The sequence below is a fragment of the Poecile atricapillus genome, chromosome 1 (genome assembly GCF_030490865.1).
Source record: "Poecile atricapillus isolate bPoeAtr1 chromosome 1, bPoeAtr1.hap1, whole genome shotgun sequence".
Lineage (NCBI taxonomy): Eukaryota > Metazoa > Chordata > Aves > Passeriformes > Paridae > Poecile > Poecile atricapillus.
The window spans coordinates 127,344,595-127,370,272 of NC_081249.1; the positions used below are offsets into that span (position 1 = coordinate 127,344,595).

Consider the following 25,678-nt stretch of genomic DNA (forward strand, 5'->3'; position numbering starts at 1 on the left):
AGAAAAAAATGAATAATTAATTCTAGTGGGTGCACCAGTGTTTGGCCAGTGCTAGACCCACTACATTGCTAAAGTGTCAAAGAAAAATTACATTTTGCAAAAGAAGTAGCAAAGTATGAAAATTGTGAGTGGTGCCCTTGTGGGCAGGGTAGGATATAGAAGTTTGAGGGACATAACTGAGGCAAAATGTTTATATTGCCCTATGACTATACCCCAAAATATGTGGCTGAGGAAGGACAGAGGCAGATGGTGAAGGCCAGGGAAGGAATTATGGCCAAATATTGGCTGTGCCATGTTTACTGCAGAGGTTGGAAGGCAGCCCAAGGCCCACAGGAAGGCCAGATGGAGGAAGGTGCTCTGTGTGTAGGCCATGGAACCACCGTGGGTGTTTTAATCCTGGTTTAGGCCACTTTGTTACTAATTAAAAGATTTCCTAATTTGATTTAAAAGACTCCTAATTTGTTGTACAAATCACTCATTAAACTTTGGAGCATGGGCACCTTGTGTGGGGTTTTCCTTTTGTGGATGCCCAATTTCAGGCAGCCAGAGCATTCAGAAATTTCTAAGCAGTGGGTGCCCTGCACTGGGCACGGAAAATGCAACAAAAATGCTGCCTAGTCTGAAAAAAAAACAACCCCAAATATGCAACAGTGAGAAAACAAAATGAGTTTGTTACTGGCGTTTAACAATTTTGTCTGGGATCATCTTGTGTCTTAGTCTTTGCAACAATATAGAGCACTTGGGAGAGGAGAATCACAGAATTTATAACTTTAGATCAGCTTAATTTAGATCTTAAAGCCACAGAAGAGCCCCTGAGGTTCTGACTTTCACAAAGCTGAAGGGTGCAAAAAGTTTATTTCATAGGAATCGCAAAAAAATTTATATGTCTTCTAATGCAATTTAGTGTTCTATGGGGAGATTTAGATGAGAAGGTTCACAGGGCTTATTACAGGGTCTAATTTTAGCTCTCATTCTAATTAACATCTTGGGGTTTTATTGTTCACTCATAAAATGTAACTGAAAGCTGCCCATGGGAGCTTCCCAGGGAGAGAAAGCCTGGCTTTTCACAGGTGTTTTTTTTTCTCTTTTGCAAAGGGTGTGAAGAATGTTTTCACAGAGAAAAAAAACCATGTGTTAATTTACTTTTGATACATGGACTAAGGAATGAAACAAAATTAATAAAACTTTAAAATATCTGAGGAACTGAAACCCCTCAAGGTAGGGTCTCCACTGCAAACTTGACTCTGTATAAAGAACCCCTTGCTTTTACTTTAGTTTCTCTTCTAGTTTCATGGGATATGATATTCCTGATAACTAGCTCCATCTGAGATGCAGGGTGGTGTTTCATTAACCCAGAATATACTAAAAAAGGGAAAACCCAGTCCTTTTCTCCTCCTGACAAGGTTCCTTTTAATGTTTTTATCAAAAGCAGTAAATTACTGGATTCTTTTTTCCTTTCCAAAACAAAATTTTGCCAACTGCAAAAGTTTATGTTGCTTGAAAAGATTGCAAAGATCTTTCTCAATGAAGCCTTTTCCTGAATTATGGATTCCCCATTAAGTTTTGTACTGGAGATAAAATAATTTTAATTATTTCTGTTTAATTATTTCTGGCTGTGTTTGGGAAGAGGCATACCACTGTGACAGAAGACGGAGTCTTGAAGGAGAGTCCATGAAATCCAGGAAGAAAAACAGACTTGGTGAACAGGAATGTGTGTGCTGACTGTGGATGGATGCAGGTAATTTCCTTGGAGCCACTGTAGGGCAGAGCATTCCCAAACCCTCCACAAAGGGCTCAGTATCCTGTGAGCTCCATTCCAGAGTATCTCGAGGACAAACTCTTCAGAATGTTACATATCTTTATATGTTATATAAATTAGGTGGTACCTGCCTTCTGATGCAGAGACATTTCAGATCATGTCTGCTTTGATCAAAGATACTGTTCCATGGCTCCAGAGCAGACAGGACAGGGCAGAGAGACTCAGCTCTGCTTCTAGAGGGAAGTGCAGGTGTACTTGTAGATGCTCATCCAAGGTCACACTTTTCCAGCTTTCTCCTCTGTTGACACCTAAACCTGGAGACCTGCTCAAGCCACAACTGTCTGTCTTGTATCTAACAACTCTGGTGAGACTCTACACTTCATAAAGAAGATTCTCCACCCAGTTTTGCCCAGGAGCTCCACTTGTGAGGTGTTCCCACTTGAAAGGCTCCATGAAAAGCCTGTAAAAAGGTAAGCCAATATTACTCAGAACCTAAAGATCGTCTCCAGAAAAGATTTTCTTAGAAACAAGATCACAGGATCATTAATGCTGGAAAAACCTCTGTGATCATCAACTGCTTCCAAATGCTCCAGGGTATCTCAGTACCAGATTTATTTCTGGACCATTTATCTCCAGTGGATTAAGTGTAAGCTGCAAACATTTATGTGACAGAGGATAAAAGAGCTGAGGCAGCAACCACCAGCTGAGCAGTCACGTAGTGTCCTTCTGGAAATCTGGGAAACTGTGTCGAGTGCCTGTGCAAGGAGCCTCTGAGTCACGGGAGCAGGGCTGTGGAGTAGCTCTGTGCACGTGTACCAGCTCCCAGGAACATAGGACTGCATTTTGGCAGGTGTGTGGGCAGTGTTGCAGAACACCGTGTGGTGTAAATTCACTTTAACAGGTTTCTCAATAGTTTCTCTGGGTGAACAGGACTGTGCCTTTCACTGTCTGAGCTTTTCCATGCACCTCTGTAATCTGTTTGGTGACCTGGATAATACAGACAGAGGCAGCTTCTGCTTTCACATTGGGAAGGGATTTTAATTTGACAGAATATCAACAGTAACAGTGGGTGTTACTGGCCCCTCTGAATGGGATCTGATGCTAAAATAAATTCAGACAATAAATACTTATACACACTGTTAATACAGATAAATTCAGACAATAAATACTTATACACACTGTTAATACAGATAAATTCAGACAATAAATACTTATACACACTGTTAATACAGAGGACAATCATCTTAGAGTTCCCAAACTTAATTCCACCAGTTTGGTGAATGCTGGCCCCAACAATGGTACAGTGAAAGTCACAGCTACTGACTGGGTATAGACAGAGAAATCCCATATTTGTTCACTCCAATACATTCCTGGCTCTTTATACTGCGTCTCCTCGTAGACCGAAACCAAACTCCACATTTTAATCTCCTCCTTTTCAAATAGCTGCTACATGTACAAGTCTGAATATAAGGCCATGGGAAGGTTTTTTGTCCTTTCAGCCAGCTATGGAGTAATTTGATATTTTCACATGTGCACAAAACCCCACATCTGCAAGAAATTGCGCAAACTGTTGCATATTTTATTGCCACCACCTCAAGTACTGAACATTGATTTAGGTAAGACTCTGCACATATACATAGAACATGAACACATCATTAGCGTGGACAGTCTCAGCTTTTATTTAGAGCAAGATAAAGAGTTACAAAATGCAATGTGACAGCAGGGTAGAAATTATTCCTCCCATTCTTTTATCACTGTCTTCTGATGAATACCAGCAGTCACATTTCTCTTTTACTTTGGGTGGTTCACCAATTGCCACATGTCAGCCACTTTTAAATGGCAGTTTGGGGCTTGACTGATTAATTTGCAAGATGCTACATGATTTGAAGAATTAGAATTGCATAATTTGGAGTTCTGTGTCAGCCAGAAAACTGCCCACTCTGTGCTTGGGATACAGGGAAAACGTCTCATTCTGCTGAGGTGCCTTGGTTAAGAAAGCAGTTTGGCTTTTTTTAATCTGTCTTTATATTCATTTATCTATCTGTCCTGCCTGAGGTCTGCAGCTTCAGCTGAGTGGTTTCAGTGCTTCTCAGAACTGGGAGCTCACAAAACAACCAGTTTTCTTGGAATCCCAGTGTGTGAATTGTCTGGGAAACTCATTGTCACAAGAGATAGTTGAGACCTGCAGCTGGTCAGGCTTCAGGAAGGGACTGGCCATCACTGCAGGCCACATATGGGGTTATACACCCAAGAAATTCAGAAACATAAGCAGAAAGTTTGGGGTGAGGGGCAAAACTCAGGATTTAACTCAGTGTTGCATTACAGAGGGGTATGATGGACATGCCACATCTGTACCACCCCAGACTGTACCATGTCTGCCTGCTGCTTGTACCTTCCCCAAAAGCACCCAAGGCTTGCAATTTCAGATTAAAAAAACCCCAACCAGGACTAAGACACTGCTAGATCTCAAGTAGGGTGATATTTCATTTATATTGCTTAATTTTTTCAGCAAAATTGATGTCAGCTCGTAGGAAACTTGGCATTGCCTTGTCACTGCATTTTATTACAGCTGAGAACTCTTTACCTGCTCATTGCACAGCAGACCTTCACAATATCAGAGATGCTTAGACTTTCTAAGTTTCTGCAGGAGTAGTGTTTAAGTAAAGTTAATTATGTCAACATTGCCTTTAAACATAGATTTCTGAATCTACAGCCAAACTTGGTGTTAACAGTTATTGCTATTATTATTGTTATTATTATTATTGTTATTTTTATCACTATTCTTACTACTACTGCTAATACAAAGTATTTTAATGTAATAGACTCATGAATGAATTACTTGAACACAATTAGGTGGTTGCATGGCTCTAGAAAATACAGGAAATTCTGAAACCAACTGTATGCAAAGTGTTATCAATATAGAAGCCAAATTAAATGGAAATAAAGAATGTTTTCTTAGTGTATTCTTTCTTTACTCTCATCTGGTGGTATTTTAATCAATTATTTAATTAAGAAAGGTACATTAATTTAGCATGCCAGGATCAACACTAAAAATTTCAAAGACCAAGGACAACCTGAAGGTTTCAGGTAGTGAGGCCATTTAGAGGTAACAGGTGGCCTTCACAAATTTTTGTCTTTATTCCTGTTTGTATTCAGTGGAGCAGTCAGACCTTGAAAAGGCAGCTTGGAAAGGACAAGAAGGAGCAGGGATTTTCCTCATGGGTGTGTCCAAGCGTCTGGAAGAGGAGGGAATTTGGGAAGGGTGTGTTTGGGTGAGGAGAGCCAACCAGCCCTTGGAAGCGCAGGGAGTGGTTTGGAGTGAGGCTGTATAACGGGCAGGCCAGCATGGGCCACCCTCAGCCTGGACCTGGAGCTGGCTCTGGAGAATTCCAGCACGGATGGCTCCACAGACTGGTCCCAGTGAGAAAGGGACCAGATCCATCCCAGCCTTTCCACAGCTTTTCACTTGGGAAGAGATCAGGACCCGCAACGGCCGTGAGCAAGGCCAGGAGCAGTGGCTGGTGGTTGACAGGAAGGTTTATGATGTCAGCACGTTTTCCAAGAGACATCCCGGGGGCAGCCGGGTTATCAGCCACTATGCCGGGCAGGATGCCACGGTAAGAGCTGGGAAAGCAGTGGAGGAAGGTGGTTCCAGCGGCAGGGAAGGAGGACACGGTGGGGAATCCTGTCTGGTGGTGGTCACCACTGTGCTTGGTCAGAGAGCGGACTGAGAAAGCAGCATGATAACCTTGGGCTGCAGGACATATGGAAAAGTCCTACAAATATATTTGAACATAGATCTTCCAGGGATTCCTGCAAAAATCTTTGATCTGGAAGATTTATCTAAAATCATTTGGTGCTTGTTGGCAGGAATAATAAACTCTAAGCAGATCTCCAAGACTATGCTGAAAGGAGACGCTGAATTTCTGAGTAGGCAGAAATCTGAGCATTAGAAACATGGGCATAAAATTGTGATGTGGGAGATTTAATTCTTGTCACGACAAGACTTTCTGACTTGAGGAAAGTTGCTTAGCCTGTCTTAATTCCTCATGTTTTAGCGTGCAGAATGGGATAGCACTTCCTAACTCCTGGCCCAAAATGGACCGGGTTAGTTACTTTTCACATTTCATCCCTTGCACCCTGCTTGAAACTGGGGCAGAAAAATATCTGGTGGTCTCAGAGGAAGAAAAAGGAGAGGTTTGAGTCTTGTTTGGTTTCCCCCAAGCTGATTGACCTTCAGAACATAGTCCAGCCCAGAGATCCTGGTGCCATCTTCTGCACTTTCTGCTGCTGCACTTTTACAGAAGGAGTCAAGGAATGCAGCATGCATGGAATGACTTGTCCCCAAGCTATGTCCTCCCAGCTCCTTCAAGGACCTGCAATTTACATCATTGTATTTGTAGACACCCAGGGGCTTTAACCATGGTGAATGTGTTTCAAAAAAAGACCTTTGATCTTACTTGCTTTTGTTGTTGCAATAATTGCAATCTGATTTTACTTGATCTTAGAGGTGTACTATATCCCCTTGAAGACAGGACCACAGTCAGTAGCCAAAATCATGGGCTCAATGTGGATTTGTGTTGCATCCTAACAGCATTTTCTGTCTTGCCCTTGCTAATCCTAATAATTCTTTTTGCTTTTAAAGTGCTGCTTGTTTATATATTCTAAGAAATCCACATAGAAAAGCAGGACTGGAAAGTGTTTCAAAAACTTACTGGTGCAGGACTTTACCTAAAGCCAGGATCCAGGGTTTTTCTCCAACAACTCTTGACTACTCTAGAGATCATAATAGTGTATGCATAGTGAGAATTTTCTTCCTCTGTGGGGATTATTTTGAAAATACAAGGCAAGACCATTGCAGAACATTTAATTGATGTCAAATATTGTGAGTTATGTGTGTTGTAGGTGGTAGTTCTTAAAGTTAATCTCTAAAGTTAATCTTAAAGTTAGTAAGATGCTAATTAGAGTGTAGGACCAGGGAGGAGAAAGAACAGGCAGGACTGAGAGGCTTCCAGTGATAAGAATCTGCGATACTGATCTCATGGATAGGAGTTTCTGCTTGAAAAGATTCTGGTTCCCATTTCCAAACTGCAGTACTGATACTTACGGATTAAATCAGAATTCCTGGCAAGATGGAGGGATATAAATATGGATAAACACCTGGAGAATGAGGGGCATAAAATCACAATGGGAAGATTTTCCCAGTGCTCTGGGTCTTGACAGAGTTGTTCATTTGTCACTGTGACAAAGGGTCACTAGATGTCTGTAGAAAAGCTCGAGTGTCCAAAAAGTCACCCTGTTCTGACTTTTTCTAGACCAAAGTACTCAGAGAGAGACTGTCTCCAGCCAAGAGGCTCCAAGGAAGTCCTCTGTCCTCTTCCAGGGATTTGATCCTGACCAGACCTGTGCAGAATATTTGGGTTGTGCTCATCCCTGCTGATTTTCAGAGCCAAAATCAGCAAAATCAGACTGTTCAAAATGAGGATTTTGTTCTATCTGCTCTTTCTGGAAGAAAAAAGGGTATGGCCAACCTCTTTACCTTTCTTCTGGAAAGTCCGCTGAGGACATGACCTAAAGAAGAGTTTTGATTTATCTGGAGTCTCATCCTTTATTCCATTGTTTATATTTGATTTGAAACTGTGATTTGAAATGGTTCTTTTGTGTCATTAATGTTCCCACTTCCCCAAAACATCAACCACTCTGGAAATTTGGAGGGAACTGTGAGAGACAGCCAGTTTGTGCTGCTGAATATGAGGCCTCAGCATCTATTTTGTATGGCCTCAGTGTTACACAGACAGGATTTCAATGCCTCATCCCAAGCATGGCAAAGACACACCTCATTCCCTGCTCCTGGGTCCTATCCATAGGGCAGGGCTGCTGGCTGGAGCCTTCTAGGGACAGACTGCTGAAACAAGCAGATGAAAGAACAGGTTTCCCTCTGCAAAGGGTTTTTCATCAAACCCTTTCATGTTTATTACCAGCCTCACCCAGGGGCTTTTATGAAATCTGGGCTCTTGAAACTCATCCAGCTTCCTTGGGCCAAGCTCCAGTCTATGGGAAAGAGCAATAGGAGAGACAAAAATGAACAAGGGGAGCAGGACTTTGTATTATAATCCAGACCTGGGGAATGAGAAGCTCAGCTCTGGTGTTTGGTCATGTGCCATCTCTCACTCCCTCCCTTTGTGTTCCTCAGGATGCCTTCGTGGCATTTCACAATGACAAGTCCCTGGTGAAAAAGTACCTGAAATCTCTGCTGATTGGGGAGCTGGCACCAGATCAACCCAGCTTTGAGTCTAATAAAAAGGTGAGTGCCCTAGATTCCAGCGGTGGGAATGTCTAGGGGAGGAGAAGGAAAACAGGAGAGGTAGCAGGAGTCGCCTCTGAGAGAGTACACCTGATCCTGTGGGTGGGCAGGAGGTGGTGATGGGCAGGCATGGAAACATGACTGTCCCAGCACCACTAAATCGACCCCTGGGAGCAAGGAATGGGCTCTGGAGCCCCAAATCCTGCTCAGTTCTCCTCATTGGGATGTCTCAGAATCAAAGAAAAGTCTGTTGACTTCGTGCTTGTTTTGGCAATGAGCCCTACTGACAGAACATCTTCTCCAACTTCTGTGGCTGTTTTGGGGTTCCTGGCTCTGCTCTATGACATTTTCAAAGTAAATAGTGCATTAATATTCACATTACCCACAGAAATTTGTTTTCTCTACCCACAGAAATCCCTCTTGGAGGATTTTCGTGAGCTGCGCTGCACCATTGAGAAGATGGGACTTCTGAGGCCAAATTACTTCTTCTTCTTCCTGATTTTCCTTCACCTCCTGGTGCTGGATGCTGCATCCTGGCTTGTGGTCTGGTACTTTGGCATATCCCTGGTGCCCTTCGTGGCTGGCATGGTGTTCTTCACCACTGCCCAGGTAAACTGCTGACAGGTGCTCAATGCTGCAGATGCCTTCTGCTCTTCCAGGTGGAGAGGATTAATGGAATGTTCCCATCCCAGGCATTGCGTCTCCTTAGATCCCATTATCTGGTTGAAGATGACAATCACGTTCTACGTCATAATTTTTGTTGCCTGCAGCAGATCTCATTTTGCTGACAGGCTGCTCCCTCAGCATGGTGGGGTTCTTGTGGAACTGGCTCTTTCACAAGATGGGATGAGCCGATCTAATCATTTACCCCAGCAAAAAGAAGGAAAATTTCATTCTCACTGACACTTTTGGCTCTCTGTTCTGTCAGATGGCTCTGGTATTTTTGGGGTCCTTTATGAGTCCCCACTAGCCCTGAATAGTTTTCTGCTGGATTAGCAAATTCAGCCATATAAGCAAAGAATACATTTCAGGGTGGAGATAGGGAAGGAGGGAATAAGGATTTGTGGCACTTAAATAGGAGAAATTGAAGGGTGTGGTGGAAGGAGGAAAACAAGATTTTCTTATTAGCACTGAATGCTTAAGTTTGCTCAGATGCCCCTGGAGCAGGTGCAAATGAGCTAATTTATTTAATTAATCTGTTTTATTTGCCTAATATCTGCTAGGGCAGATATCCCTTGAAGAGCAGTCTTGTATTTCTACAGAAATATGGAATGCAGTGAAGTCACAGACTTGGAAACTATTCTACTTCCTAGCTGGTTACTTGGAAATTAATTACTTGTGATGGCAGCAGCAGAATTCCGTGCTGTGACAGTGAAGTTAATTGCAGTGATGCTTCTCTGCTTTCCTATATTTCAGATGAAACTAATATCTGGAATTGAGCAGGTCTAGTGGACAGTGGCCTGGATGGAAGTTCCCAGCCCTGCAAGTGTCTCTTCCACACATCAGAAGGAGAATGAAACTCACACTATGAAGTTTCAGAGACTCACAAGGCAAATTATTGCAATAAAGCAGTTCTCTTTCCTCAGTAATCCTTTTTGTCTCCCAGATCCAGATGGGCTGGTTCCAGCACGATCTGGGGCACTGCTCTGTCTTCAGGAAGCCCAGGTGGAATCATCTCCTACAGATCGTGGTGATAAACATGCTGAAGGTAGTGGTGGAATGTTCTCTGGGGCTAATCGGGACTAAGCAATGGATGGGAGTGTCCCTAAATCCAGGCAAGATCGCCTGTGAGGGAATTGAAATAAATAGAAATGTGATCCTCGATATTGCCTGCTCTGGTTTGAATCCCTGGTGTTGCCCTTTTCCCCATGCAGGGGCTGCCTGCCAGCTGGTGGAACCACCTGCACAACCAGCACCATGCCAAGCCCAACTGCTTCCGCAAGGACCCGGACCTCAACATGCACCCTCTGCTCTTCAGCCTGGGAAGGACCCTCTCCGTGGAGGTCTGGAAAAGAAAGGACAGAAAGCTAGAGTGTGATGCATATCTAATATATAATAATAACAACCCAGATTGTGCCTTGCAATGAAGTGGTTTTTAAGGTGCCTTTCAACCCAGACTATTCTAGGATTTTTTGATAATTCTCAAAGTGTTCCAAGATCTGAGCATCTTGTGTTATTTCTACGCTGAGACACCCTCTCCTGAGAAGCAAAGGCTTAAAATCAGTGCTTAAGTAAGGGCAAGCACCTTGAAGGCAGCTCCTGGGGTGAGTCAGCCCACTTGCATTAGAGAGTATTAGTGAGTCAGATGTTCCCTCTGGATCCTCCTGGCTACCGGAGCTGTTCGGCACCCAAATCCTTCAGGGCTGGCAGAGCTGCCACACACCAAATACAGACACAGCGAATTATTTCCTAATCCTGAATTTTATGGTTTTCATAAAAAGAGAAACCATGAATAGATCCTCCCTGCTTCCATTATGGTTTCTGATAGCATCGGGATAGGCAAGGGCTCGTTTGCCTTTTCTTTTCCTTGTAAGTCCTTTTACTCATGGGGTAATGAAATGCCTTCATTGTGAGATACACTAGTCTCTTAAAATAACGCCTCTCTCTTTTTCACCTGCTGAAGAAACTCTCCAAGGCACATGGAAAATTCCAGCTCTGCTATCCCAGAAAGATTCCTGCAATGGGAGATACAAAATGCTTATTGATAGAAAACCATGAGCTCCAGTTGGGAAGGATTTTGTCAGGGATTTAGGGAATATCTCTCCTGTAGGAGCATCCAGAGCAGGCTGGCTGTGCTCCAGTGGGTTTGATGGAGTGAAAATGTCGGAAATCAGTATCAGCTTTTTAGCAGGATCAGAGTTAGGCACACTATGGGTAGGCAAAGTGGATTTCAGGGGTTTTGTTTATCCAGTTTATTTGTCGCTTCAAGTTGCACTTCCAGTGCCAACTGGAGTTATGAAAGTATAACAAGACTAATAAGGAGCCTTAGGTACTTATTAATTTGTCTTTCAAAGAGTTATGGTCACAAAAGTTTGGGGTGATGTTAAGAAACTTTTGGTGCAATTGGTGAAATATTACAAGGTGAAGAAATAAACGTAATTGTGCTTTTTGTAATATTTCAATATCTTTTCATTTTTCAGCTTGGAAAGCAGAAGAAGAAGTTCATGCCTTACAATTACCAGCACAAGTATTTCATCTGTGAGTACCCCTCTAAAACCATAAGGGCATCTCCTCCCACACAAAATAAAGGTTTTTAAACATAGTCCCATTGAAGGGAGAGCTCCAGGAAGCTTCCTTCACATTAAAGAAGGTCCCCATGTGGTGGAATTGCTCCTTAAGTCTCTGTTTGGGTTATGAGATAGATAGATAGATAGATAGATAGATAGATAGATAGATAGATAGATAGATAGATAGATGAGTGTGTACCAAACAGAGGGAAGAAAGGGATGGGGAAGAAATGAAGAAGTGATGAGAAAAAAGAGGAAGAGATTATGTGGATGCATGGAGGTTAATATGAATGGAAAACAACAATTTTTCTTCTGCTGGAAATAAGAATCATTTTTATGATGCAGTGAAATTACAAATGTCTCTCTCTTTCTCTTCTGGCCTTCAGTGCTGGCCCCACTCGCCCTCATACCCTTCTTCCAGCTGTCAATATTCTACTTTGCAATCAAGAGGAAAAAGTGGTTGGTAAGCACTGCTTCCCTGTCTGGAAAACTCAAAAGTTGCCACTGTATTCACCTTTGCCTTCTATTGGTCAAGTGGTTGGGGGGGTAAGAGAAAAAGGATAGAATAGGCTGATTCTAGGCTTGCTGCAGAAAGAGAAAATTGTTTAGAAGAGGCTTTTTAGCCTTTTAGCAGATAAATAAGTTACCAGGAAATTCCCAGACCCAGAGTGTGATGGCAGGGCTATTGTCCGCAGTTATTGATGGTTAAATGGGAATATTCCCACACATCCACCTTGATGCAGAATGGACCTTACTCCTGAAAAATCAGAGATTTGGATATCAGTGCATTTTTTAAGCTGCAGTTCAAGTAAAAGGGAAAGGATGCAGTGGAGTCATTTCACCAACAAAGGTTGATTTTCATCCTGATTTGTTTAGGGGTTTTTTGTTTGTTTGTTTGTTTTTTACAGGACCTGATATTGATTGTGGCTTTCAATATCCGAGTCTGCCTCATGTACGTTCCTTTAATGGGATTTAAAAATTTCATGGTGTACTACTGGCTGTCCAGGTAAGTCAGAGCACACCCAGAGCCCCCATAATTAATATTTGTAATCAATATTGAGCGCAAAAGAAAGAAATGAAAGCTAAAACTACAATTTCCTCAGAATTAAATATTCCAGAAGAAATAGTTTAACTTCACAGGGGTGGTGGCTGGTCAGGGGCATCTGCAGCTACAACTTGAGTGGTTCTTAAACTCCAAAAGTGCTTTCTTAACTTGAGAAGAGACTTAACCAAGTGTTTTAGTGGTAAATTTGGATGGGATCAGAGTTACTACAAGAGTTTCTGTGTTTGTCTGTCCAGATACCTTGAGAGTACCTGGTTTATTTGGGTGACCCAGATGAATCACATCCCAATGAATATTGATTATGACAAGAACAAAGACTGGGTGTCTACTCAGGTGAGAAATTCTGGAATTCTGGGTCTGCTGGTCTAAATTACAGAACAAAGACAACATTGTTACTCTCTTAGATTTACTATTAATGAGGTTTGCCCTTCCATTCATTAAATAAACAGTTCTGTGATATTCAACCCATTTCAAATTTTAGTTGGAAAACAGGAAATCTAGATTTAAAAAATCCTGGTTTTTTTCACTGAAAGGCCTTGACATATTTTTCACAACCCTTTCCCCTCCCTATTATAGAAAAGTACTGGTGGTATAACATCCGATCTCCTTTTTAGGCTGACTAAACAGAAGCAAAATGGGGGACCTTTATTTTTACCCTACAGGCTGCAAGTTTGCTATGTATCAGATTAAATCTGAGAAAATTGCCTGAGAAAAATGAATATATACTACCTCCAGCAGCATAATCCCACATAGTGGGTTTGCAGCAGTTTCCTGTTTTATCAAGGCTAAAAAACTCAGCCTGACTGGTCTAGACTGTGTTGAATTCCCCAGGGCAATGATGGCTGTAATCCCTGACTTTGATTCTTATGCTAGATAAGGGTGGGTAGCAATTGCTGGGGGTTCTGTTGTTGGACTTGCAGGAAAATAAAATCTAAATCTTCTGGGGGTTTTTGGGGTTTTTCTCTCCCAGCTCCACGCAACCTGCAATGTGAACCAGTCTGTGTTCAACGACTGGTTCACTGGGCACCTGAACTTCCAAATCGAACACCAGTGAGTATCATCCTGGGAAGAAAAATGGGAATAATCTGGGGCAGGGGGATATTTTAAACAGGGAGAAAGCCAAGTCTTGCAAAAACTCTCCCTCATCCCATTCTGCAGCCTGTTCCCCACAATGCCTCGGCACAACTACTGGAAAGTGGCTCCCCTGGTGAAAAGCCTCTGTGACAAGCACGGCATTGAGTACAAAACCAAGACTTTGCTGACAGCCTTTATAGATATTTTGCAGTAAGTACCAATTAACAAGATGATTTTGCTCTGCAGTGTCAAGTAAGAGACACCCAGGCAGCCATTTCAAATCAATTTCCATGGAGAAATCAAACCTAGAGTTTATTTAGGCTTTTCCATAGTTTAAAAGTTTCAAAGCTTGTTTTTCTCTTCCTTAAATCCTCTCAGTGTATTGCCAGCAGTCAGACTTTCCTATGAGGTGTCCACACAATTTAAAATCCATATTTTTCCTTTTATTTCTTTAACTACAGTTGGCCTCCCACAAAGTTGAACTCTGTCTCCTCATAAATTATTTTTTTCCCTTCTGCTCCTGCAGTTCCCTGAAGGATTCTGGGGACCACTGGCTGGAAGCGTATCTGTATGGATAGAAACTGGCAACTCTCCAAGGGAATCCCTTCACCACACCACTGCTGCTAAGAGCCAGGACACACCATCCCTGTGCATGTCCTCACACATAGGAACTGAGGAGCTGGGCAAAGCTAATTTCAGTAAGAATGAAATGGGAAAGTGGCTTCAAGATACATTTTTACCTTGTTCCCAACCTCTGTGGGAGCCTCTGTTTTTTCCTGCTCTCAATCTCAGAATTCAGAGATGGGCTTTTAAACTCGGGGAGAAGTAGCTCTTGAATCAGCTTGATCAGTTCAACTTTATTGGAAGTGTCAGTTCCTTGCTTATGGAAGAAAGGAAGTTCTTCTCAGTCATAGAATCCTGGAATGGTTTGGGTTGGAAGGGACCTTAAAGATCATCTTGCTCTACCCCCTGCCATGGGCAGGGACACCTTCCACCAGACCAGGTCGCTCCAAGCCCTGTCCAGCCTGGCCTTGAACAGTTCCAGGGATGGGACATCCACAGCTTCCCTGGGGAACCTGTTCCACTGCCTCACAATAAAGAATTTCTTCCTAATATCCAATCTACACCCACCCTCTGTCAGTTCAAAACTGTTGTCCCTCATCCTGTCCCCACAAGTCCTGATAAAAACTCTCCATATTCCTCATAAGCCTCTTTCAGTATTAAGGTCTCCTTCTTTCTTGGCTCAGTGGGCCAGTGAAGAAACACAGGAAAAGTACAGGAAGTCAGGAGACATTAAACCAGGGGGAATTTTTAAGGGATCTTCTTGAACAGATCAAATAAATGTGCAAAGAGCAAGGTGGCCTCTGGGGCATGTCCCCATCACTTCTGGTCACCTTGCTGTGACTGTTAAGGGTTGTAACAGGTTCTGTTCGTGGATTGCATGGGCAGCCAAATCTGCTGGGGGCTGCTTACACCTGCAGTAGCCAGTGTGAACACAGCTTGTATGGCATGTGGTATCTTTAGGCATAAATATATGTCTGGGTTTTAACTGAGTGCTGACTGTGCTGTCAGATTGGATTTCTGGTGTAGACCGGCTTTGAGTCAGGCTGAGAAGACAAAGCACTGAGAAGTAGGTCCAGATTTCAAGGGTATTGCTTTTACATATATATATTACATTTTATCTAAAATTTTACCTCTTGGTGGTTTAGTACAATTAGTTTTACAAGAGAATTATGAATAAAGTTCTTGATCAAGATTTTTAGATTGAAGTCAAAGCCTGTTTTAGAAGGAGCTCTGATTTACCTTGCTGATTTTGGAAAGTAATTATAATTCAATGACATTTCCTAATGCCACTTAGAGCAAATATATTCCATTATGGGACTGGCAGAACCCATGTGGTCCTCACCTCACTGACCCAAAACCAAAAAGGTTTTCATGGCAAGAACCTGTAGTGCCAAATAAAGAGACAGTTTGCCCATAAAAACAAGGCTACATGGTTCCTCTCCTCTGCTTTCACACCCAGTTACCCATAGGAGGAAGATGTGGGAGATTTAAATGCAGCTCAGTTGTGTTGCAATTTACAGACACCAACACCCCTCTTCTGTAACAAGATCAAGCCCAACAAACAAAGCAGAAGGAGTTCGGACTTTTTATTTTTGCCTTTTTTTTTTTCAGAACATCTTAGTTTCTTCTGTTTTTTTATAATTCTGTGTAGGTGCAGGTAGCAATAACACTATTCTGGTTCTTTGATAATAATGTCTGACAGATGTCTTTGAAAAGCATCCTGTTTAAAACAATAGTTATTAAAAAGTGTTTAAAATGTAGTTTGGAAATCCCTGCTAATTGGTCCCTACAGCAGTTACATGTTCCCAAATCCAGGGTTGGTTATAATGGTGATATCCATAATTATTTGCAAAAGCAGAAACATTATATAATTATTTAAGGGATAATACTGCCTTAAGATGAATGCAGGGATTTCATGGTACTACACAAAGACGTTAAAATTGCTGTCCTGCTGAAGGTAATATAAATACTAAGGATTCCTCCATTTTTTTTTATCAGTGAGACTTGAAAACTGTGCTGATCCTGTGTTCTACTGAAGTCAATGCAAAGCTGAATCAAAAGGGTTCTTTGTGGTGTCAGTCTCATAAATTAAACTGATCATTTGTAGTGTTTAATTAGAATTCTGGTTATTTGAATGTCATTATTTATTGATTCATTTTTCAATCTGGTTTTAATTAAAACATTTCTGTCTCTATTTGTCTCGACAGTCTGCTCTGTGTCAAGAATAATTTATCTTTTTAATAAATGTTAATTAACAGTGGAGTTGGTTTACCTTGGTTAAATTCTAACACGGTTTACAAACTCCAAGGGGTCAGGTGAGAGCTGTAATGTTATCTGAAAGTCAATATTTGCCATCTGGAATATCTGGAGAGAAGGAAATTAGGGAGATGTTTTGCAGAATCCTTCTGGGGTTTTCTTTTTCTGCTGGAGTTTGTGCTGAGTTGTTGTTGGAAGTGGTTTATCTTATCCAGATAGAGGAAAAACTCTTTTGTATCTTTTTGTTCTTCCCTCAAGTTTCAGATTTAGGGATGCAATTGGATAAGATGCTTTGGGTGGAATCTGATGAAGAGGATTTAGAAATGAATAGAACAACTCCCTTTTCTGCTGTTGTCCTGCTCTTTGTGGCAGAATCTCAGCCTAGCACCTCTTTTACAGAGTGTAAAATTATTCACTTATGCACTGATTCCTCTTACGAGCCACCCCTGCAGAAAAATTCCTTCAGTTTTATTGCCTAAAATATCTTCAATGACTGTTTGGAGGGGCAACTTGTAGCCTGACTTGAAGGAAATTGCAGTTTGTGTGTCCATAAAGAGAGATCCAGCCAGAAATAGAGGTTGTATTTACAATGAACTCCAAAAAACAGGTGACTTTATTCCAGCTTGCCACCTAAAATACCTTTTCCTCAGGTGCTGCCTACAGAAGGTGTGTTCTGCTATTATTCCAAGTCCATTGAAGTGCTGAGCTGTGCTCCCCTGCAAGTACAGAGCTGCCTCTGTCTGAATAATTTTCCTCTTATCACTCACCCAAGGGTGGAGCATCCCTGGTTTTCCTGGCTGCCATCCCCCTGAGGAGCCTCATCCCATGGGCATGCTTGCATCAAGCTGTTAAAGGCAGGACTCTGCTTTCCAGAGGATATTTATGGCTGTTTTCTCTCAAAAACGGAGCTGGGAGAAGCAATCCTGCATCCTTTGTAATTAAACTTACAAGAGTAATGTGTTACCTATGGTTCCATTTTAGGCCACAGCCCTTCAGTTCATCTTGTCCCTCAGTAAATTCCTCATCTCCTCCGTGGATTTTGGCAGGTTTCATCAAAATATTAATTCTTTCATTCTGCTTCAAGTCTTCTTAAATGGGGAGTGGTGAAAATGTTCCTCACTTAAACTCTTGGCCTCCCAAGGGTATTTTTCTATTTCCTCAGAAAAAAAATAAATACATATTCCTTGTATCCTTTTATTCTTGGTGATAGATGAGGAAAAATCAAGCTAAATAATCTTTACTGGTTTGTCTGGTCACTAAACTCAATCTAGTCTGAAACAAATTGTTTTTCCTTACAAGATCTATGTTCCCTCTTGGAAGGAACACCAGAAAACACATAAAAATAGATGGGAAAATACATCTTTTAGGGATGATTTAGTTTTAGGAAATGGCCTAGAACTCTCCCTACTGACTGTTCCATCCTCAAAAATATTTACCACTCAAGTCTTATTTACTCTGTGTATTTTATCTTCAGGGTGACTATGCTTAGAAAGGTAAATATATTTGAGATTTTGATTTTATGGGGCTTTTTTTCCATTCTAAAAAAAACATGCTCAGCCACCATGATATCTTTTTATGCCGATTAATCCAGTTTATTGGTTGAAGGTGTTGACACAAAGGTGTTAACACTGGAGCTGTTATTCCACTCTGTGATGGGTTAGAAGAGATTCAGTTTAAATGCATTCATGAAATAAAAACAAAGGTGATTTTTTTAAGCACTATCCCTTGCCTTTTGGGTGTTTTAATAGCATATAACATCTGAAAAATCCAGCAGGAACATCCAGAATCCAGCCCTGTGAGGAGATTATTGAGCAAGAACAAGCTAATTATGTAAATAAAGACCATATTCCCTGCAAGAATTGCTGCACACAGCGATCTGTGTGACCTTCATTTTCACTCTGACTCATAATTCCACTTTTGGGAGCAGAACTGTGCACACCAGTTGGATCCCAGTCAGTGAAGGGCTGGGGTTTGCTTACGTGGGCTTTTCTGCCTGTTTACAACCTGTTGGATCAGTGTCAGCTTTTAGTCAAGGTCTGTGGAGTATCCAGAACAACAAACAGGCAGGAGAAGGGAAAAAGAGAGACCATATCAGACCAGAGCATTATTCCAGTGAGCAAAAGTGGAGGCCTGAGGTAGGAATTAAACCCAGCTTCAATAGGGATTAATTACAAGGTTTGTTTTGTTATTCTACATGGATTGAATCCACAGGAACTTATCCCATGTGGGAAAAGGCAGCTCTGACCACAGTGATTTAAAGGGTAGCTCTTCTCAGGAGCTAATCATTCCACTTCCATGGATTTATTACGACCTTTGGAATTGCACCCTCATGCCAGAGGTCCCAAATATTCATCTAACCTTCTGTTCCTCTGGAGTGATGAAATAGCCTAAATATCTTTGACCTGTTGCAATAGTGGATTTACCAGGCTTTGGCTCCTCATGAAGCTGAAAGAGGATTTGACTTTTTTATTTCTGTCTTTATTTTCTTGTTGAAGTGGGTGTTAGATCCACACACACCATGACAAGAAAAAATCAAACAAAAACCTCCAAACCAAACCCAAACCCCACATAAAAATTACACATTAAAATATCTATGCCATAAAAAAAACCAAACCAAACCAAAGCAAACCAAACCAACAAATTTCAAACTAAGACTCCCTGAATTCTTTGTGTTATGACAGGGAGAGAGGAGCCAATCAATTTTGGAATGTTCTATTGGGCTTTCTTTCAGGGAAATAGGTGGGATATAAACTCCAGCTGGGATTTTTTGATGCCATGTTTCAACACCCCATTGTGAAGCTCCAGTTTGCTGAATCAGAAATCCATAAGCCATGCACAGCAATGAGCAAAGCCAAGCAGGCAGGGACTACCCAGCAAAATGCTTATTAAAACTATTTAAATATCGGCTGTGGGATATGAGCTAAAAGTGTGATATTGCAGCACACAAAATTTGCTCAATATAAGTGGTGGTGATGTAAGATTTTTAACCCTAGGATTGAAGTTGCAAGCTTTGAGTGTGTGAAAATGAAAGAGATGCTCTCAGGGTAGTTTTAAACCCTCTTTTATTAACTCACTTCTCCTTTTTATTGCTCTTACCAACTCTTAAATGAAAAAATCCCTTGAGTAAGAAGGTGAGACACACTGACAGCCAGTGAGGTGAGGGAAAACTCTACCAGTGTGACCATCTACCCAACAGTCCTGAATTCTGTGCTCTCTAGAATGAGACGAAATCCAGTAGTGCCTAAGAATGTGGTAGAAAAAGTACTGAGAAAACTTTTCCCTGACTCAAATAAGGTATTCTTGGGACTGTCATTTACAGTTTGAGCACCTCTCTGAAATATGTCCCCTCCAATGAAAAATCTCAACTTCTTTTTGTCCCTTTAATCCTTTTAATACCCTGCAGTATGGCCCTGAGTTCCTCATTTTGAATGCTTATATTTAAAAATAGTTGATGATGAAAGGCCCTGTGTTACATCTTTAACCAACATCCCTTTTTTTCAGTATAAACTCTTAATTTCCATCCTTGCTACACTCCTCAGTCCAAAATCTGAATATCCCTGGGTAGTTTTACTGCCTGTGTGAGTTATCTTGACACCTCCATCTCTCCCTAATAGCACCTTGGGAAGGGATTTACCTCTGGGCTACTCTCTCCAGTTTTGTTACTGGGATTCTGCCATTCTTTCTTCCCTCCCAAAGCTGGTTTGAAATAAATATTGGGGGTGGGGTTGGGGGCTATCCAGAGTAATACCTGGATTTAGGCAGCTGGGCTGAATAAAATCTGGTGGCATTTCTTACCAGGAGTACACCCAGTGTCTTACAGAGCAGAGGAGAGATCCCAGCTAATGTCCTGCGAATTTATTGACTGTGTGCCAAGATAACAGATATAATGCCAACAAATCCAAGCAGTTGGCTTTTCCAGGGAGCTGCACAAGATCCCAGCTCTTCATCCCTGTATTCTTTGTATTATTATGTATTTTGCCTCGATCAGCACCAACTGCAGTACTTTTATGTAGCCAGGGCCTCACCCTCCTCACAGGGAAGCATTTCTTCCCAATATCTAATCCAGCCCCACTCTCTGGCAGTTTGATGACAGCACCCCAGTATCCCAGGAAATAAAAACCTTTCATTTTTCTCTAAATGAAAACATAGCTTTAGAAAAAAAAAAATCTATGGAATATAATATGCTTTGTTGCTGTTTCTTCGGCACTGCAAGCCCTGAGGAAGGGGAAGATTCCTGGAAAAGGAATTCTCTCTTGACCAATGAGCTCTTAAATATGACCTCAGATATTAAAATCAAGTTTAAGGCATAACTGCCTCATTCTTGCAGCGTTTTATTGTCTATTGTCACTCTTCAGTTGCATGAACCAGGGTGTGCCTGGTGTTCTTGTCTGAATGTGTTGACAGCAAGATAATCCCTCTTGTCTCTGCAAAGAAAACCTCTTAACAAGTTTCCAACTGGAAGAGCTGGGACCTGGCAAGCCCAGAACTCATCTCCGAGCTCTGGGTCACTGCTTGACACTTTTAGCATCATTCCCACCCGGAACTGGGAGTAAACCTTGCCTGGTCCAGGTGCACTGGTCCTTACTAAAGCCAAATATCATGTCTGTGGCCATGTGCTCCCCACCGCTGGTAAATGCATCCAGGTGACCATGAAATACCTGTCAGGATTTTACTTCGCATTTTCTAAACCCAAAATGTGAAATCATCTGATTTTGGAGTGTAATCCTCGGCTACTGGGGGTATTTTACCTCAATTCCGGGGTCAGCAGTTCCCCTTATGACTTGAAATCAAATAAAAACTTCTTAAAATTTTATTTCCCAGGCGATTTCAAAAGAGTGTTTGACTGAATATGGATCTGGAGAAAACCACCGTGGTTTTTTTCACTCCCTAGGGAGAGGTAGCTGAGTTTCTAATTGATTGACATTTGGACAGCTAAGGAGAAGTACGTTAGAGAGTCTCGAGAATTTGATCAGCTGGAAGGGTTCTCAAGGAGAAAACCGGGAGATGATGAGGAAAAATGATCCGAGTTTGCCTCCCTGTGGCAGAATCCCGCTGTTGCATCTGGAAATGGGCCAGTTTTCCCTTTTCTTTGGATTAATTCCTCCCTGGAACAGCTGCTGTGAATAACACAGAAATGTTATCCAAATCATCATTAGAAACGACAACATTAAAAAAAAAAATTTCTCCTGGGTCAAATTTGCGTATTTGAGAATGAAAATTATCAAATACAATTTTTTGTCACAATAAATTCTAACTATTTATTTATTTATAGCAGCTTTGCAGTTGGAGCTATTCAATCAAAGCTCTGCTCTGGAAGTAAAAGAACAGAAATTATCTCCAGACAAAAATCCTAACTTTTAAGTAGCTCATGAAAGAGAGAAAAAATGAGATGAAAACTCTAGTATTCTTGGTGGGTTATTTTGAAATAATGGCAGATTTAGAAGCTAGGACTACAAAGGACTTAAAATTCACAAATTTCATCCCAAACCTGTATATTTTAGAGAAGACATCCCATTTCCTGAGCAAGAAGGATCACTGTCCACATGAAATTTCACAGCATAAAGATTTGGCTCACTTGTTTTTCCACCAAATCGTGAGGGTTTATTCATAGAGGCCTTGTCTGCCTGCAAAGCCACGACGTGGAAGCTCAGCCTCTCGCTTCACATTTAGTGCTGCTTTTCCACGTGATGTGGAGGCTTGTTCCCCATCACCTGCTTTTTGGGCATAGCTTTGGATGTTCTGAAGGGTTTGCCAGTGTCCAGGAGGACAAATGTCACCTTTGAGGTGATTTTCTACCACAGGAAGTGTTTGCTACAAATTTTTGGTGCCCCATTTTCTGAGGGGGAGAGACTCAGAGTTTGGATGACAGGCCAGGGTCCTTGAGTTCCCTTCTCCTCCAAGACCTCTTCTCCAAAGAAAAGTAGCATAGGAATAACTGCATGGCTTCTCATATCAGTAGCCTTTTCTTTCAATACATCTTATAAAAATAGAAGGGGATGTTTCCATTGCTTGCTCCATGTAATATCCCAACAGAGACCAGCAGTGGCTAGGCCTGACTCAGCCTTGGATTGTTAAACAAATTCCTTTTCTTCCCTCTGCCGCTCCCAAAACCCTTTTATGACTCTTCCAATGGGAAATTAAATTTTATTGTGTCCCTAGGATAATCCCTAAAGCTGCAAATTAATTACTGGCCCTCTTGTCCCAAGACACTGGGAGACCCTGCTACGGTAAATGTTGTATTCCCAGGTCCATGTTACCCTGGGATAACCCCAGCTGCTGTCAAGCTTTCTGTTTCATGCCCAAAGAATGGGACTTGGAGTGGTTTGGTGCCTGGCATCGCTGCCTCCTCAGGTTTGCAATCTGTGAGCAATCAGGACATAAAAAACAATTTATGGGTTTAGCTTCTTAGGGCTAAGATTATCCAATTAGTTCTTCAGAAGTATCCCACAGGCACAGCCCAAGGCCTCTGTTTGTCTCATCAAGGATTAGGAGCAATTAAGAGAAATCAAATGCAATTCTGGCACAATATCCACTAATATCCATCATGCTGGGCTGGAGCAAAAGGATTTATAATGCAATTTCCTTCCAAGGATAACCCTCCCAGTGGCTATGGAACACCTGAAAAAAGATACCATACTAGAAGAACAAAGCATTACAACCAGTTAACCTATGGAACAATAATCCATGAAAACAAATAAAGATCTAGTCCCTTAATGGACTTGTCTCAATTAGGATCCCTCAGTTCAAGGATGTAGAACTGAGAGGAAAAGGATTGCACATGAAAATTCACATTAAATCTACAATGTTTGGCTGGTTTTTATTCTCCCCGGTCATTATATATTTATTTCCCCAGTTACTTTCTGAATCTTTGATTCCCTCAGAAGCTTTATCTGCCTCAGTGCTAACACTTCATTAAATTTTAAAGATGCCTTTTTCCACCTTAAACTCTTAACCTTCTGCTTTGCTTAGGTAGTTTTAAATGGTGCATACTCTGATAACTCCTATGAACATTTTCTCTTTGTTTATCGACTCATAATTAAAAAAAGCATTAGTAAAAAACAGCTGGGAATAGTTAAACTGCTTTTACCATTTACTTTCAATAACAGGTTAGTTTTGATTGAAGAGCAAAAAATAATACTCTAAAAAAAAAGAAAGCATTAAATAATCTGGTCAGCATTAATAATCATCAGTGACGGCAGGTTTTTAGACTTTGAGCAATTGATTATCTACAGCAATTAGATTCTTGAGATAACTTATCTAATGGCACTGGAAAAGGATAATGATAAACTATTGCTGATCCATAGAAGCTCTGCAGGGATTGTGCAAGGAAATATTTAAGCAATTGTTATACTCTATGAATGTTTTTATTCTACTGACTGTTTGAGACCAGCCAATCTTTTCCTTCATGTGTGTTCCTTAACAATTTTAACCTTATAGATTATTTGTGGTTTTGAGAACATGATTAAAAGTTCTTCCTGAAAAATTAGACATTTTGATTATAGATAAGTAGGATGCAAGTAGTAAGTTGAGCTTAACTGCTGGTTTTGTCCCTGAGCAGGAGCAATGACATATTTGCCCCATATGCAGTTGTTTATGATATAAAACCCTCTTGAAGGAGGCACTGCAATGCATCACTCACTTATCTGTGCTTAATACCCCTTCTATTGATTGATTGAATTGTATTATCTGCTCTTTATACATTGGACGCTACTATGAAAGTAATATTTAATTATTTTTAGGGTTCCTAATCAATGGGCAAGAAGTTTCCAACAGATATTGTTATATGGAAAGGCACAGGTTTTGCTTGTCTGAGTTGTAGCCTTTATTTTACAACACTGAAGCTGCAGTTAATAAATCCCCGTGGTTTCCAGAGTGAGCTGCACTTATGCACCCAGGGATGTGAAGTTGGTGTGTCCTGTGCCCATGTCACCTATGCAAATCTATGTTTCCAAATGCAACTGCAAGCCAAAATACAGATGAACTAGACAGTTTATAGATTATTTTAGATAAATTCTGTTTGACAAGCCAGAATTATGAGGTTTAGGTAGCATTATCTTCCTATTTCTGCTTCTTTGCCCTTCACAGGGATGCAGGAGGAAGAGGACCCCAAAAGAAAGGATGAGCTGTGATGAAATGTAGATCCAGCCACCCCAGGTGAAACAAGGCAGTTAGGTAACTCAGGTGGTGCTGGGCACAGGTTGAGCAAGGAACTCTTCCAGCTACAAAATACAGTTCCTCCCTTTTGATCTTGATAATGGCTCCTGAGTGACAGGATGAATTATATCCCTCTGCTCCGCTCCCCCTCGTTTCCCTCCAGTAAAAATTAAAAGATTGTCCTCACGGAGTGAGTGGGTGTCCGGGATTTTGTAAGACAATTCTAAGTGTGGAAAACACCAGTTCTCGCTTGAGACTGGCTGAATAACTTGACTGGGGTTTTAATGTTCTGTCTCCCCTGGGGAGAATAAAGGAGAATCAATTAGGCTCATTCTTAAAGGTGAGGAAGTTGTAAAACCTAATCATAAGAGTGCAATTCTGCAAAGGGATATTTTAATTCTTTGATTTTCTATTTCAGCTGCTTCTGCAGGCTTTCTGAAAGCACAGTTCCTTAAAGAACTCCATTATTTCACTTATGAAAGAGAAGATGAAGAGCTGAGCTGGTCCCTGTCCATAACAAAGGAAAGGAATACAAAGACATGCTGATTAGATCTGAAGTACTCCAGTTTTCTTTAAACCTAAAACTTGTGCTGCCTGCAGCAATGACCTTTTAGAAAAAGAACCTTGTCAACAATAGAAATGAAGGACTCCTTAAATCAGATTCATCTTGTCCATCTTTATGTAGTCAAGCATCTTGTCTTAGCTGCTGCCTGGGTTTTCTTGTCAACTAAGAGAGATAATCATCTCTGGATCTAATTTACACTGTCCATTTCCTTACATTATTATAGAGCAAGAACACATAAATCATTTACATTATGCATTTTAAGACAGATAAAGGTAAGGGATTAAATTCATTTACTGTATTTGAAATATTCTGGTGCTCACATCATCCTGTTTGGAGAAAGAGAGGTGCCATGAAGCACTTTCTGTACGTGTGCCACCACACAGCATAATCCTTAAGCATGTAGTTGATAAAAGAGGGTGAGATTGTTAAAGGATATAATATTCTTTGTGGAATCATGGAATGGTTTGGGTTGGAAGGGATCTTAAAGCTCATCCAGTTTCATGGACAGAGGGTGCTTGCTCCATCCTGGCCTGGAACACTTCCTGCAAACAGCAAAGGGGGAAAAAAAATAAACAAGTATGAAAGGACCAACCATATTTTCAAGTGATGTTTGCAGTATTTTTCTCCAAATGAAAAGTCACTACAATTTATATTTGTGTGCTTAAATTTTGCAGAATAATGTGATTTCCAGCTGTATTTTGTATGAGCCTGT

The 25,678-nt window shown here is 41.2% G+C and overlaps 1 protein-coding gene across 2 annotated transcripts; it reads left to right on the forward strand.

The window, feature by feature from the left end:
* The first annotated feature begins 7,081 nt into the window (after positions 1-7,081).
* LOC131583064 (acyl-CoA (8-3)-desaturase-like) lies at positions 7,082-25,229 on the forward strand. Of its 2 annotated transcripts, XR_009278456.1 has the most exons (13): positions 7,082-7,279; positions 7,953-8,063; positions 8,475-8,672; positions 9,670-9,771; positions 9,938-10,066; positions 11,204-11,261; positions 11,677-11,753; positions 12,199-12,296; positions 12,590-12,686; positions 13,324-13,403; positions 13,512-13,637; positions 13,954-14,125; positions 24,820-25,229. XR_009278456.1 is itself a non-coding variant. In XM_058846896.1 (12 exons), exons 1-12 carry the CDS (start codon positions 7,238-7,240, stop codon positions 14,003-14,005), a joined length of 1,170 nt encoding a protein of 389 aa, XP_058702879.1. In that variant the 5' UTR covers positions 7,082-7,237; the 3' UTR covers positions 14,006-16,187. The 2 variants fall into 2 exon arrangements, 1 of the variants encoding a protein (XP_058702879.1); XM_058846896.1 differs by lacking the exon at positions 24,820-25,229 and having other exon boundaries at positions 13,954-16,187.
* The last annotated feature ends 449 nt before the right edge of the window (positions 25,230-25,678 follow it).

Excerpts from the sequence above, each read along its gene's own strand:
- LOC131583064 (XM_058846896.1), top strand. The coding sequence starts at position 7,238 with ATGAGGATTTTGTTCTATCTGCTCTTTCTGGAAGAAAAAAGG. Across the intron at positions 10,067-11,203 it reads GAAGGACCCTCTCCGTGGAG|CTTGGAAAGCAGAAGAAGAA; the intron begins GTCTGGAAAAGA and ends TTCATTTTTCAG. Across the intron at positions 13,404-13,511 it reads AACTTCCAAATCGAACACCA|CCTGTTCCCCACAATGCCTC; the intron begins GTGAGTATCATC and ends CCCATTCTGCAG.